This window comes from Notothenia rossii, assembly GCF_949606895.1.
Source record: "Notothenia rossii genome assembly, chromosome: 5".
In the NCBI taxonomy this organism is placed as follows: Eukaryota; Metazoa; Chordata; class Actinopteri; order Perciformes; family Nototheniidae; genus Notothenia; species Notothenia rossii.
In genome coordinates this window covers 7,272,329-7,287,213 of record NC_136903.1, presented here as the reverse complement: position 1 = coordinate 7,287,213, position 14,885 = coordinate 7,272,329, and the positions used below count along the sequence as shown (strand labels likewise).

The 14,885-nt window shown below is 40.8% G+C and overlaps 1 protein-coding gene across 1 annotated transcript in view; it reads left to right on the top strand.

Moving 5' to 3' along the window:
* Nucleotides 1-839: 839 nt before the first annotated feature.
* Nucleotides 840-14,885, top strand: part of LOC307041273 (switch-associated protein 70-like) — a gene marked incomplete at its 3' end in the record, with an annotated part of 18,503 nt that continues 4,457 nt past the window's right edge. The window contains exons 1-2 of the mRNA XM_079684581.1: nt 840-1,048; nt 3,853-3,993. Coding sequence (XP_079540707.1) covers nt 953-1,048; nt 3,853-3,993 — 237 coding nt within the window. The 5' untranslated portion in view covers nt 840-952. The remainder of the gene's footprint in view (nt 1,049-3,852; nt 3,994-14,885) is intronic.

Below are 14,885 nucleotides of genomic sequence, written 5' to 3'. Positions count from 1 at the left end.
ATATTGAAACAGTCAAATTATGCAACAAACACATGACATAAAGACTTACTAAAAATGTCATATATTCAGGCCTTATTTTACAAAGCAATCTCTTAAGTAATTAAAAGGATTTAATGTTCCTCGAGTCAAATGTAAACATGACTTGTTAGGTCGCATTCACACTACACCACAATAGACAACGTGCGATAATAAAACATTAAAACACATAACGATTTTGAATACATCCGCGTTCTTGTGACGCGTAAATACTACGCTTCCTATGCTTTGGTGCGGACTGCGTTCACACCATAGTCTGTAAAGGTTCACACCAGCGATGAACCGCTCCAGAGTTCACTTGCAAGCGGTCGGACTGCGTTCACATAATCCCAAACGAACCGCACCAAGCGGGTAAACGCACAAGGGCTCGATTCAACCGGACTATACAAGGCTGGTGTGAATGCCAAGTTTAACAGATACAGTTCACCGAGGTTTTTTAACTGGATTATTTTTGAATAATTCTAAACATTTGAACACCATAACATTAACACATTATAATGATATAACAGCTGGTAGTTATGGGTACTTTTTACTTGTGTACATTTCAAAGCCCATACTTCTTTACTTTTACTTGAGTAAAGAAGTTTAGTCAGTACTTCTACTTTTATCAGAGTATTTTTAAACACGAGTATCAGTACTTCTAGTTGAGTAAAGGACGTGTGTACTTTTGCCATCTGTGGTGTTAATGAAACTCAGATAGTTATGATGGTATTAATGAAACAGATATGATGGTGTTTGTTGTTCCCTCGCTGCGCGGTGCTGCAGCTCTTCTCTGAATCTCAGACAGACAGCGTCATGTGACTTTTCCTCATCCAGTCCAGCTGAAGTTCATAGAGGAAGCGAGCAGAGTTTCACACACAGCCACAGAGAAAGAGAGAAGGAGCAGAAGAGGAGATTATTTTACCTTTCCTTCAGCATGGCGCTACGGGACGAGCTGCTCAGGTCCATCTGGCACGCGTTCACAGCTCTGGATGTGGACAAAAGCGGGAAAGTGTCCAAATCTCAGCTGAAGGTAACTCTACTTTTACTTTGCGCATCTTTATGGGGCAGTGTGATGGAATTTGGCCGAGCAGGAAACTCTCCCAATGTTAAGAACAAACTGTAGCCTACGTGAAACACTTTAAGTTGCTTTTATTCGAGCGTTTCCTCCTCGTGGAAAACACAGCTGCGCGTGCACCGAGACGCACCTGTCCTCACTGATGGAACCTGCCACTTCAGAGAAGACACAAAAAAGCACATATCAGCGTTATTAAAATACTTCATGATTAGATTAGGAGTTTCACAACATAGCGCTTCTGTTTTTGACCATAAGACTACAAACATGGAGTCCTAAAGTGACTTTTATTTGAGGTCTGGTCAAGTTGTTAATTAATAACATGATAAGATAAGACAAGTAGGACTGGCTTATCTAAAGCCAGTTGAGTAGCTCTTGAAATGTTTTAGCTCTATGAAACCTGATGTACTGATATAATTCTGTTTTCCTCAAGTTTGTATCTTCCTGGTCGAATTAATTTATTGTAAATCGCTTTGGATAAAAGCCTCAGCTAAATGCAATATAATGTAAAGTAGTCAACATCTTTTTCATATACTTTGATTGAGAAAAAAGTACCAATACTATACTGTAAAAATAATTTGAAAAGGTTTCAACGTAGGCAAGTATAATAATGGAAAGTGTTAGACGTAAGTTCTACTAACAGAAAATGGCTCCTATTTGTACACCATGATACTGTAACTGTGTATTATATCATTAGACTTGTTATAATTATATTTGTATCAAAGATTAGCTTGATGATTTTCTATATGTTGTCCGTCAGAGTTAAATGGGTAAGTGTCAGAGAATAAATCCTAACCAAACAAGTTCATTATCCTGTGTGTAACCATGAACTTGTTTACAACTGAATGACACACCCACATATTTCAGTGGCAGCCACACATTGTTCAGAAGTCTCCAAAATAAACTGTCAAACTTGTAGCCTCTGAATCTAAAAAGGTACATTTGTAGTTTACTATGTTACCCCAGCACTGGACTACTTTTCACATAAAACTAGATCGTGTTGAAAGAGGAGAAACTTTTCTCTGACTGTAATATCTGTATTACTCATCTGAGTGTTGATGAAAGTCTTGGAAATACAGGAAAGCACGAAATGTATTGACTGGAAGATGAGGTTGAGAAAGTTTGTCTGAGTTTGACCTCACAGAATGAAACGTACCGACACGTCTGAGTGTTGGTTTGTGGTATTTCTTAGATAAAAGCGGGATAAATGCTTTTGTTTTAGGATGTGCTGTATCTTGATTATTACTCAATAAGACAAGCTTTCTGTTAAAAGTCAGAACATATATTATACCACTTTTCTTCATCAGATGCATGGTGCTCTTAGTGGCCTTTAAATTGCCTCTTGAAGTCATCTGTGTTGTGTGTATCCTTTAGAGACAGAACATTATTCAGTGTTTGTTTATTAAGTCGCCAAAAAATGTGGTTCCAGCTTCTCAAATAATACCATTTCAATCAGGAGAGACTTCATTTTGTACGAGAACATTTATTGACACATGTCACATAATAAAGGTTAAGTCTTTGGCGATTAGACCCCGATCCTGAAATCGTATATATCTAAAGGGGGAAATGCAGCCTTGAGCATATGAGAACCCCTCGGGGTCTAGACACTGGTGATGATGCTGAAGATCTGGATTTGATGAGGAGATGGGATGAAGGGGAGGTGTGATGAGGTTTTTGGATTAGCTCTCCTGGCACTGGATATGATGAAAGGAGGTGGATGGGGAGAAGGCGGGCGGCAGCAAGACGACCTGAAATCACAGCTGACTGCAGGAGAGAGGAGAACCATTTTAAAGTTTGGCTGCAGCACGGTGATTGGCTGCTGGAGAATGAGGTGACATGTGATAGGTTAAAGAGATCGCCCGTGATGAGCTGATTATAAGCAGCCGCGGCCTGAAGTATACCAGTCTTCCTGAAAGAATTTACGCTAAGCTTCATTTATTTTTGTGTGTTTCATGATGAATTGAATACTTTGTGATGTGTACACTGTTGGTCTTACACAATTACTATTTTGTAGGAAAACCCTTGATCTTTTCCTCGTATTTAAGAGACTAAACAATTGCTCGAGAAAATAATGATTGAATAATGAAAATAAGTGCAAGTTGCAGAGTTTCAGCTAGAACACGTTTCGAACAGGAAACCAGCGTTACAAACTCAAGCTGTAGAGGTTGCTCCTTAAAAAGGGCTTTTCAGCCTTTGCTGCATTGAGTGAAACATGGAGATACTTGAGTTCTTTTTCAAGGTCTTCCTCATTCTCTGTGTCTTGGAAAACAATCAGTTCCTCAAATAAAACACCAGAAATATCTTTAGTAAATGCTTCTTCAGCGTTACAGACGAGATCCTTTAGTCGACCTAGACAACTACTCTCTAGGAGCGCATTTTGATAATTTAATAATCATTATAGTTTGATTTGTTTCGAATGTGTAAAACAATAATACAAAAATGTAACATGAGAATTATTATACAATACAAAATGAAGCAGTGTCAAATTCATATACAAAAATATGACTGACTCTAAATGAACAAATGATCTACTTAATTACACATCCGAAAAGGGGTGGGAAGAACAACAAATACATAAACAAATACATAAACAAACAAATACATAACGGAGGTAAATGATATTCAAGAAAATATCAAATAACAAACGTCGTCCAGCAAGCTGCCAAACGTCTTGTTCCAGCTTCTCAAATGTGAACATTGTGTAGATTGTTTGTTTGATATCTTAGTCAATTCAATATATGTTGTATTGTTGTTGTCTCCAGGTGCTGTCCCACAACCTGTGCACGGTGCTGAACATCCCACACGACCCCGTGGCTCTGGAGGAACATTTTAAAGACGATGACGAGGGTCCCGTCTCCACCCAGGGTTACATGCCCTACCTGAACAAGTTCATCCTGGATAAGGTACGGCACGATTCACATGATACTGCTTCTGTTTCTGTTCAAACTGAGACACGGATAGATGGATAGATGGATAGATAGATGGATAGATAGATAGATGGATAGATAGATGGATAGACGGATGGATGGATAGATAGATGGATAGATAGATAGAGAGATGGATGGATACAGAAATATATAGATGAATGGATAAATGGATGGATGGATAAATAGATAGATAGATATAGATGGATAGATAGATGGATGGATGGATAGATGGATAGACGGATGGATGGATAGATAGATGGATAGATAGATAGAGAGATGGATGGATAGATAGATGGATAGATGGATGGATAAATAGATAGAGAGATAGAGAGAGAGATGGATAGATAGATCGATCGATACAGATATATTGGATAGATGGATAAATAGATGGATAGATAGATAGATGGATACAGAGATATATAGATGGATAGATGGATAGATAGATGGATAGATAGATAGATGGATACAGAGATATATAGAGGGATAGATGGATAGATAGATGGATAGATAGATAGAGAGATGGATAGATAAATAAATAGATGGATAGATAGATAGATGGATGGATGGATAAATAGATGGATGGATATATAGATAGACAGATAGATGGATAGATAGACAGATAGATGGATAGATAGATGGATAGATAGAGAGATAGATGGATAGATAAATAAATAGATGGATAGATAGATAGATGGATGGATGGATGGATGGATAAATAGATGGATGGATAGATAGACCGATAGATGGATAGATAGATAGATAGATGGATAGATAGATAGATGGAAAGATAAGTACTTTATTGATCCCAATTGGGAAATGTTTACGTTGCAGAAGAATAAAAAACAAGGCAATGTACATAAAAGAAACTAAGACACAAGAAATACACCGTCCAAAATATTTCAGAAAATAGAAATATGTAACCGCCTGCTAATGATGCCCATGATTGAAGACATTAGCATCTCAAATGATTCAGTTGAAGTGGACGATTCCCCCAGAAGGGATTAAGTATAAATGAACGCCACTGAAATTGGGGAAACAAGGTTTGCACTATTGAGAGATATTACTTAATTCCTCCATGTGCCAAAGAAAGTTTCTTTGAGGTTCAGGGAGTCACCTCTGTGTGACTCTTCATCTGTTTATATGGAGAATGAGACAATGAGACGTTATCAGGATTCCAAAAACAGAAAGGTAACAGTAGGATTTGAAAGATGCAACTTTTTGAAGTCTCACCCGGCTCAGAGGGCTTTCTGCAGACACTATTCAGGGCTGGAAACCAAGAGGATAGTTGTTATTCTTTATGGGATGCAGGTGACCATGTGTCATTCTAATGTTCTCATAGTAAGACACTAGAGCTGAGCCTCAGGTAGAGGACACATCAGAATACACAGTTCAATCATAGCAGCCACATCACTAACCCACCCCCCATCTCCCTGGAGACCTCGTTCACAGAGTACTTAACCGTGAATAGTGGACAGATAGGGAAGTCTTAGGGAAGAATTGAACAAATAAATAACTCTTGCAATGAAAGACATTATATATAATTTAGTATCAGAACTTGCTAAAATATGTAAAATAAATACATTCAAGATTCAAGGGTTTTATTATCATGTGTACAGTGTAGTCATGGCAATGAAAATCTTAGGTCACAAAAGGACACGGGACAACTGTTACGTTCCCTATTGGGCTAGGGGAACCAAAGGGAAATAACACGACCAGAGTGGAATTGGTATAATTATAAGTGGCTTTATTACAGTAGGTGGTAACAAAGACAGGCAAACAGCCTAGAATGAACCAAACGGATGATCTAACCATCAACAAAAAAGGACTCCAAAAGAGAGTTACAAAGTAACAAAACCTCACGTTACACGTGGTACAAATGGAAATGAGGAAGGCTGCACACACACAGCTGCAGCTGGTCAACAGGTGCTAATCACCTGGGTCTAAGCTAACATGTTACACAAATACTAGCAGCTGATCAACAGGTGCTAGTCACCTGGGTCTAAGCTAACAATTATACGCACAGTTACACAAATACGAAACACAACACACTACCTAGCACTCTGCTACGCAGTCTACTAGTTGCAAGGGAGCTAATTGCATGAACACCACGAGTAAGGTATCACAAGGCTAGAGGCGTCTGTCTCCCAACACAACACTTGTTGTTGCGAGGGCGGGACGTCGGAAGAACTGCGCCGCTCATGTGTACACACACACACACACACAAAAACAGGATTAACAGCCTTAACAGCCCCAGGAAGGCAGCGGCTGTAACAACAACAAAATAAATAATAATACAATAAAAATAGTGCAAATCAAACGGTACGATACATTTGTATAAAATACTGCAGGTGGAAGAACAGAATGTAAGGTTAAATATTGTACAGTGAAATACAAGTTAAAGGTCCCCTACTATACTGTTTATCATCAATATATCACAGGTCTCAGATATATCCAGAGCCTGTCTCTGATTGGCTGAAACACCAAACGGATAATTGCAGCATTACCCATAGTCCCCTCTGTTTCAGCCCAGTTTCCAAAGTGCTGATTCTCTGTCTGTTACTTTAGATGAAAATAAGGAGCCCCTCCCCACGCCCCTCAGAGAGAGATTTGGTTACAAAGAACTCTATGGTGCTCTAGGAGGAGATTCAGTTGATAAGGTGGAGGGGGGGGTTACCTTGGTTGCTGATTGGCTAATGGTTACACAAGATAACACATAGTTATGACATCATAAAGTGGCCAAAATCTGATTAGCTCATTTTCAGACAGGTTTTTATAGAAATGGATCAAAAAGAGAGAGAATCTTTGTTCCTGAAACTTTCAGAGTCTCTTTCCACAGAGGGGACACATATTGATGTCGAAGAGACATGAAAAAGAGGGGACACATGTTGATGTAGAAGAGACATGAAGAAGAGGGGACACATGTTGATGTAGAAGAGACATGAAAAAGAGGGGACACATGTTGATGTAGAAGAGACATGAAGAAGAGGGGACACATGTTGATGTAGAAGAGACATGGAGAAGAGGGGACACATGTTGATGTAGAAGAGACATGAAGAAGAGGGGACAAATGTTGATGTAGAAGAGACATGAAGAAGAGGGGACACATGTTGATGTAGAAGAGACATGAAGAAGAGGGGACACATGTTGATGTAGAAGAGACATGAAGAAGAGGGGACACATGTTGATGTAGAAGAGACATGAAGAAGAGGGGACACATGTTGATGTAGAAGAGACATGAAGAAGAGGGGACACATGTTGATGTAGAAGAGACATGAAGAAGAGGAGACACATGTTGATGTAGAAGAGACATGAAGAAGAGGGGACACATGTTGATGTAGAAGAGACATGAAGAAGAGGGGACACATGTAGATGTAGAAGAGACATGAAGAAGAAGGGACACATGTTGATGTAGAAGAGACATGAAGAAGAGGGGACACATGTAGATGTAGAAGAGACATGAAGAAGAGGGGACACATGTTGATGTAGAAGACACATGAAGAAGAGGAGACACATGTTGATGTAGAAGAGACATGAAGAAGAGGGGACACATGTAGATGTAGAAGAGACATGAAGAAGAAGGGACACATGTTGATGTAGAAGAGACATGGAGAAGAGGGGACACATGTTGATGTAGAAGAGACATGAAGAAGAGGGGACACATGTTGATTTAGAAGAGACATGAAGAAGAGGGGACACATGTTGATTTAGAAGAGACATGAAGAAGAGGGGACACATGTTGATGTAGAAGAGACATGAAGAAGAGGGGACACATGTTGATGTAGAAGAGACATGAAGAAGAGGGGACACATGTTGATGTAGAAGAGACATGAAGAAGAGGGGACACATGTTGATGTAGAGGAGACATGAAGAAGAGGGGACACATGTAGATGTAGAAGAGACATGAAGAAGAGGGGACACATGTTGATGTAGAAGACACATGAAGAAGAGGAGACACATGTTGATGTAGAAGAGACATGAAGAAGAGGGGACACATGTAGATGTAGAAGAGACATGAAGAAGAAGGGACACATGTTGATGTAGAAGAGACATGGAGAAGAGGGGACACATGTTGATGTAGAAGAGACATGAAGAAGAGGGGACACATGTTGATGTAGAAGAGACATGAAGAAGAGGGGACACATGTTGATGTAGAAGAGACATGAAGAAGAGGGGACACATGTTGATGTAGAAGAGACATGAAGAAGAGGGGACACATGTTGATGTAGAGGAGACATGAAGAAGAGGGGACACATGTTGATGTAGAAGAGACATGAAGAAGAGGGGACACATGTTGATGTAGAAGAGACATGGAGAAGAGGGGACACATGTTGATGTAGAAGAGACATGAAGAAGAGGAGACACATGTTGATGTAGAAGAGACATGAAGAAGAGGAGACACATGTTGATGTAGAAGAGACATGAAGAAGAGGAGACACATGTTGATGTAGAAGAGACATGAAAAGGTGGATTTTGCACAATAGGTGACCTTTAACTATTAAGACACTAAATTAAATACATGTTAAGATGCAACCAGATGACTGCTTTGGGTTATGGAGGCACTTAACAGAGTTGTACCGTACACAGGTGCAGTAACTTGTAGCATCAACAATACAGCAAATTCAGGCCTCAGTATAGATGTCTTTATCTTCATGGACACTGCAGTGCTCTATAGATCCTGAGTCTATCTGAATCCTCCAGCGATTGCTTCTTCTTTCTTTCTTTACAGCTAGGGGCTTTAACAGTAATTGTCTTTGAAAAACATAATAACAGTTACTTTGTAAACGCCAGGGAGTCCACCATGTAGATGTTATTGGTTGTGTCATGTTACAGCCAATCAGTGAAGACGCTGGTGACTAAAGGAGCTCATTGATGGACGGGCAGTATGAGTGAAATGTGTCTGTGACGAACTCCATCGTGTCCGTCAGTCAGTGTGCGGCGCTGAGCTCTGACCTCTGACAGATACACAAAACTGTTTTATTGAACGCTGAGTCAGCTCATTCGTCTGTCTGTCTGACCCTCTGTGATGATGTCATAACGGGTCACTGCATGAATGGAGCGGGGAGGATTGTTTAGCCGGGAATCATGACAAGTGGAAACTAGTTGGGTTTTTTTTTTTTGGTGATGTCATGAGCTGAGACTAGCGAATCCTACTGGCTGTTAGCATGACAACCATTTCCCTCGTTGGGTGTCTCTTGAAGGTTTTATAACTTTTGATCTCCAAATGTATCTTTTATGAACACTCGTTGTCCCATTATAGGGAGGTGATTTCTGTTATATTTGTATATCCTCCTATTATGCTCCGTCTGAACTATTTGCCTCCTCTGAATAACCCCCAAATCCAGCCGACTGTCTTATCTGTAAATGTTTCCATCACATTAGCTGTCTGCAGTTTGAAACTCCCTACAGAGGATTTGTCTCGTCTAAAGGGAACAACAATCTGCGTATGACCTTGGTTAAGGTCCAGAGTCGGTCTTTGTGATAAACCTGTCACACAATGAGACTTCCCTCAGAGAGATGTTAACAGTTGTTGTGTCATTTTCCTTTGTTGGGCTGTTTTTAACCTCAAACATGCAGAGAGCAGAGGCCTGTACTACGAAGCAGGATTTTCGCTTAGCCGGCTAACTTCAGGGAAAACTCTGGGTTTCCGGTCCTATGACGCTGGTTCACTTCTTAGCAGGCTAGATCTCCATGGTAACTTATGCTGAACGGCTAGCCTGGTCCGGAGCAGGTTAGGTTGCAGGCTAAGAGATCAACTCAGTGAAAGCACTGCCTGCTGACCAATCAGAGCTCAGTGTGCGGAGTTTAAAGCGATCAAGTCATATTACAGGAGAAAGGAAATACAGAAAAGCTGCCGTTGCAGGAAAGACGGCCGGCAAAAATCACCGACTGTGTGAACGTGAACATTTATAGAATATCACCTCCCATCTTCAGAGCAATCTGACTATTATAACATTAGCGTTAAGAAAGCTTACTTAAATATCTGCCACAACACAAGTAACCGGATCAGAGTAACATTATGTACAGTCCGCGGCATATCACATCATAATGTATCATATATTTCATTATCTGAGTCAGCTGAGCCGTATCTGGCTGTGCAACACTCACAGTGTCACATACTGTATGCAGAAGTATTATTTTAAGCAACACATTAAGTTGACGAAACACTCGAGACAAATGTAATTAAAGTCAGATCGTGTCTTAGACGGGGCAGTGATATCATAAACCTCTTAATGTACGCATTCAAACACTTTTTCTGTTACCAGCTGTATGTGGCTTTTATCCTGGATAAAGTGTTTAAGTCATGGATGTTTAAAGTTTAACGTCTTAATATTTGTCTAATTAAAATGAGTAAGAAGTATGTATGACGCTGTCAGTACGCTTGTCCATGTTTCTGATTGGTCAAATGCTCCAGATACCACCCCTTTTATGTGAACGCGCACCTAACTAGATAGGGCACGGCTGGCTTGAGTTAACGAATTGATAACCAGCATCATAGGACCGTTTAGCGAGAGCGCGTTTGTTTTGGATTAGGTAAACCGGGCAACTCAAACATATCCAGGATATGTTGAAACAGCTTCGAAGTACAGGCCTCTGATATCCAGTCCAAAACGTTGGGATTAAGCAACTTCGGATTTTTCTAAGTGTATTTAAAGCTATCTATAACTTCCTTGCTCTTAAAACTCTAGTGGAGTAACATTATTCAGAGAAAGTTGTACAACGTGTTTGACAGCCAACAACATAGCAAATTATTTCTGAGTGACGCATCAACACACACTTTAACATAGTGTCCTGTTTTCCCCTTTAAGTAATTTTAAGGTCGTTACATTTCACACGAATATACATATAGTAATTTAACTATATGTTGACTTCCCTGAACTTAATATTGGAAAAACAAGCCTTCATGTTTTTAGGGATATAATCTAGACGTCTTTTGCCTCATTTTATGCCAATGAAATGAATTCAGCCTGGCATATCGTTAGAAACTATCTCCACTAGAATGAATGATATATTATGAGTGTGTTTAGCTACATGTGGCTGCACAGTGTAGTTTGTAAAGGCTCACTGACATTTAAGAGGTGAAACTCAACTCTCGCTCTTAAAGGGAAACTTTAGTTGGAGGAAATGTGGATTCTGGATTTACGTTCAGGAAGAGAGACTTGACCTCATGTGCAGATGTCATTATCCCCCCCTCAACACACACACAACGGTCCCACCCTCCCTTTGGAGTGGAGGTGACCAGAGAGGGCGTCGGTCAGTGCATTCAAACGCTCAGGAAACTCCACCCGCTCGCACAAGGAAAGTGTGTGTGTGTGTGTGTGTGTGTGTGTGTGTGTGTGTGTGTGTGTGTGTGTGTGTGTGTGTGTGTGTGTGTGTGTGTGTGTGTGTGTGTGTGTGTGTGTGTGTGTGTGTGTGTGTGTGTGTGTGTGTGTGTGTGTGTGTGTGTGTGTGTGTGTGTGTGTGTGTGTGTGTGTGTGTGTGTGTGTGTGTGTGTGTGTAAAACAAGGAAGACGACATAGTCTTATTTTACACATGAATGGAGTTTGCTAATCTAAAGAAATTGCAATATATAAAAAACCCTGAGTTACGTGTGTGTGTGGAAATCAGTGGTGAATTTTCCATTTTATGATACTTTATACTTCACTCTCCAGATGCAAAGAGAAATATAGCAAATTATAACTCCACTGTCCACTTATAGTGCTCAATTACCTTTAATTATTTAAGTATTATTATTATTTGATTTAGTTTTATCCCCCTTCTTTTACAGCGAGACCTCATACCTCCAGATGTGGTGATCAGTAATGAATGTGATCAACTTGAAGATGAAGTTGTATCTTGTATTGAGTAGATTTTCCTACTTCTTAAGGTAAATAGCCTCCTGGATGGGCTGGAAACTGCTTCTTAGCTAAAAACGGGTCTGCTCCTGGAAACCTGAGCGTAGAAAATCGTTTTTATATTTAACAACTACAGTATTAAAATGCAATGTTTGTTGTGGTATAGCTTCTTTCCCCCCACTAGAAGCAATGCTAGATGCTGCATGTGTTTGTGTGATCCTGACGTGCCAGTAGCAGGAAAATAAAAAGCACTACACTGCAGTTTGACCTGATCAGAGGACAGAGGCTCAGTCACGCTATGCAGACCGTTGATGCGGCAGTAATGACGTTGGTCTCGGCTCTTTGAGGTTTTCTGGAGCGTCCCTGACACAAGTGATGCTCTGTGACCCTGAAGTACCAACGATCACTCCTCACAACGACCAGCTGCACCCACACATCGCACATTTGGTGCTTGGTTGAATCCCTTACAAGTATTTAAGGACTATCTGTTTCTATCCAAACACTTCACCTTTTAATAAATGTTAGGGTTTCTAAAGGGTCTTCTTTACAAAACAACAAACACCCATTCGCTAGATAATTAGCGACCCGTATCTAAGGCTAACTCTGTAGTTACAAGTCTTTAAAACAACATCTTGTCATTTGTAAATCAAGGCTTAGTGATCAGTTTAAACGATGATGATCGTCTTAATGATAATGTGGGGGCTTTCATTTGTGATGCTGGTGAACTCTATTGTGTTTTACTTGGAGATGTTTCTAGTTTCTAACACCTCAACAAAAACTGGACATTACAATCTTTTTTAACGTACCGTTTTTTTGCCAGAAAGTTATATTGGCATTAGATTGAGTTGATAAATACCTAATAAACTGGCAGCTGAGTGTGGATGTATTCAGTCATGCAGTAACATTTAAGAGTAAAGCGTTCAGTGACTATAAATAGAGGATGATAGATTTGTGATGCAAGGAAGAACATGTCATAGATAAGTAACTCAGCACATGGACAAAGATAACCTCCTCTCTGCTGGATATGACTAGAGTTAGGAGAGACAAATATTGTCATGTATCTACAAAATGCTCAGAAGTCAAGCTATCGTTGAAGACACCTGCAGATGTTTGTGTGCGTTTAAAAACATTTACTAATTTCCTCTTTGTGTAATGACTTTCCTTTAATATCGTGAAGGAGCTCCCGTCCCTTCTGCTGCTGCATTTAGTCTGCAACAAGCCTTTTTAATAAATAGCTGAGGATCCTGTTCAACTGGTAATAAACTATTTTATTGGTCTTCTGTGAGTTTTCCTCTCTGGAGTTTCGGTGTGAGGAGATGCTGCCGCAGGGATTCTGAATCCTAATGAACATGTGCAGCGCGACAAGGCTCTCATTGTTGATGTTGTGCAGAAGGGGAGAGAGAGACAGAGACAGAGAGAGAGAGAGAGAGAGAGAGAGAGAGAGAGAACAAGCGAGAACGACACAACGAACTTCACTGCTGTCATCGTGGCAGTTTGTGTTGACTCATTGACACACACGCCAAAAAAAAAAAAATCAAACCACCTGAGCACTGCCCATGCTACAGATGTTAGTGCAAAATCTACAACTCCTCTACCACAACCATCAGCAACAAGTGGACATGAAGAACTACATGAACTACATGTTGCTAAATCCACAGCGGAGAATAAACAGAAGGGCAACCATGGCAACCATGCTCAGGGGTCTTCTTCGCTGCTTTTGGTGTATTTTGTGGCGGAAGTACAGCGCCACTTACAGGCCGGGCATATGTACTACAGCGTCTCCAGCGGGTCGAGCGGTCTCGTGTGAAGGGACACGTTTATTGAGCCGTATCGGAAGACTTTTTTTTATTTCGAATTAGGTTCGTTTGCATTCCCGTGTAAATGGGGTCTGATAAACAACAGTGTGTGGGAATCCCCTCTTCTCCTACGTGTTATTTGATTAAATATTGCATCATAATGTCTCCATGCATGAGTGAAGGAGAACATGTCGAGTTATGAAACCTGGTTCTTCATGCTGTGTTGCTCTAACCATGACCACTTTGTTTATTCTAAACTTAGACACTTAAAGTTTTTCTCCTTGAGTTCAGTTCAGGTTCTCTCTGTTCAGATCGGTGAGTGTTGGGAGTTTTTTTGTGTTTTTGTTTTTCTGGTGCCTTGTTGGTTGCCAGCAGGACGAGATGTGCTCCTCCTGCCAGCCTCTCCATGGAAACGCTCCTGTTCAGCGGCTCGAGGAAAACATTTCTCCTCCAAATCACGGAGTGTTCCCATTTCATGAGATTTCTTTGTCTGAAGTCATCTGAATTTGATGTTTTTTCTTTGCATAGTTGTTCAGCAATGCACAGATTCATGCCATCTTTCTATAGAAGAAAATACTCTGTCCATATTAATAAATCAATAAAACTAAGGACTTGTTCAACATTCGAGGGACACACCAATCTGACAACAAAGAACTGGCACAGACGACCCCGACTGTTGTGTCGCCTCGCATCTCTGCGTCTTGGCCATGTGTCGCACTGGAACACACCGCAAAGACTTCAGCCGACGGCCAAGAAGCACGTAGGAACTGCCCATGCGTGAGTGGCAATAACTCTCCTTACCAGCAGGCGGCGGTAGTGTGTATTCGTCATTCAAAAGAGGCAACAACCGGAAGACAGACTGCGTGATAACCGAGAGAAGAAGAACAGACTGCGTAATATAAACAAACAACAAATAGCGTGTGCGTTCCGTTTTCACTCTACAGCGAGAAGCTCATGGGGCTTTCCCCAACCTGTGTCGAGAGCTGGAGTTCAATGAGATCTCAGATTTGCCTTCTTAATAGTTTGTTTGGGTCCCTCACTTCCGTTTCGTTTCTCATGCACTGATTCGCTAGCTGGACAGCCAATCAGTGATTTATTTCGCCGACTGCCTTTGGCCGACTGGTTTTCGGCCGAAAAGGTGTCGGTACGGCTGAAAAGACCCGACGGTAGGGGACCTTTATATAGTGTATATGTGGGACACACCAATCTGAGTAGGGTGTGTCGACGCTCATCGTCGGCC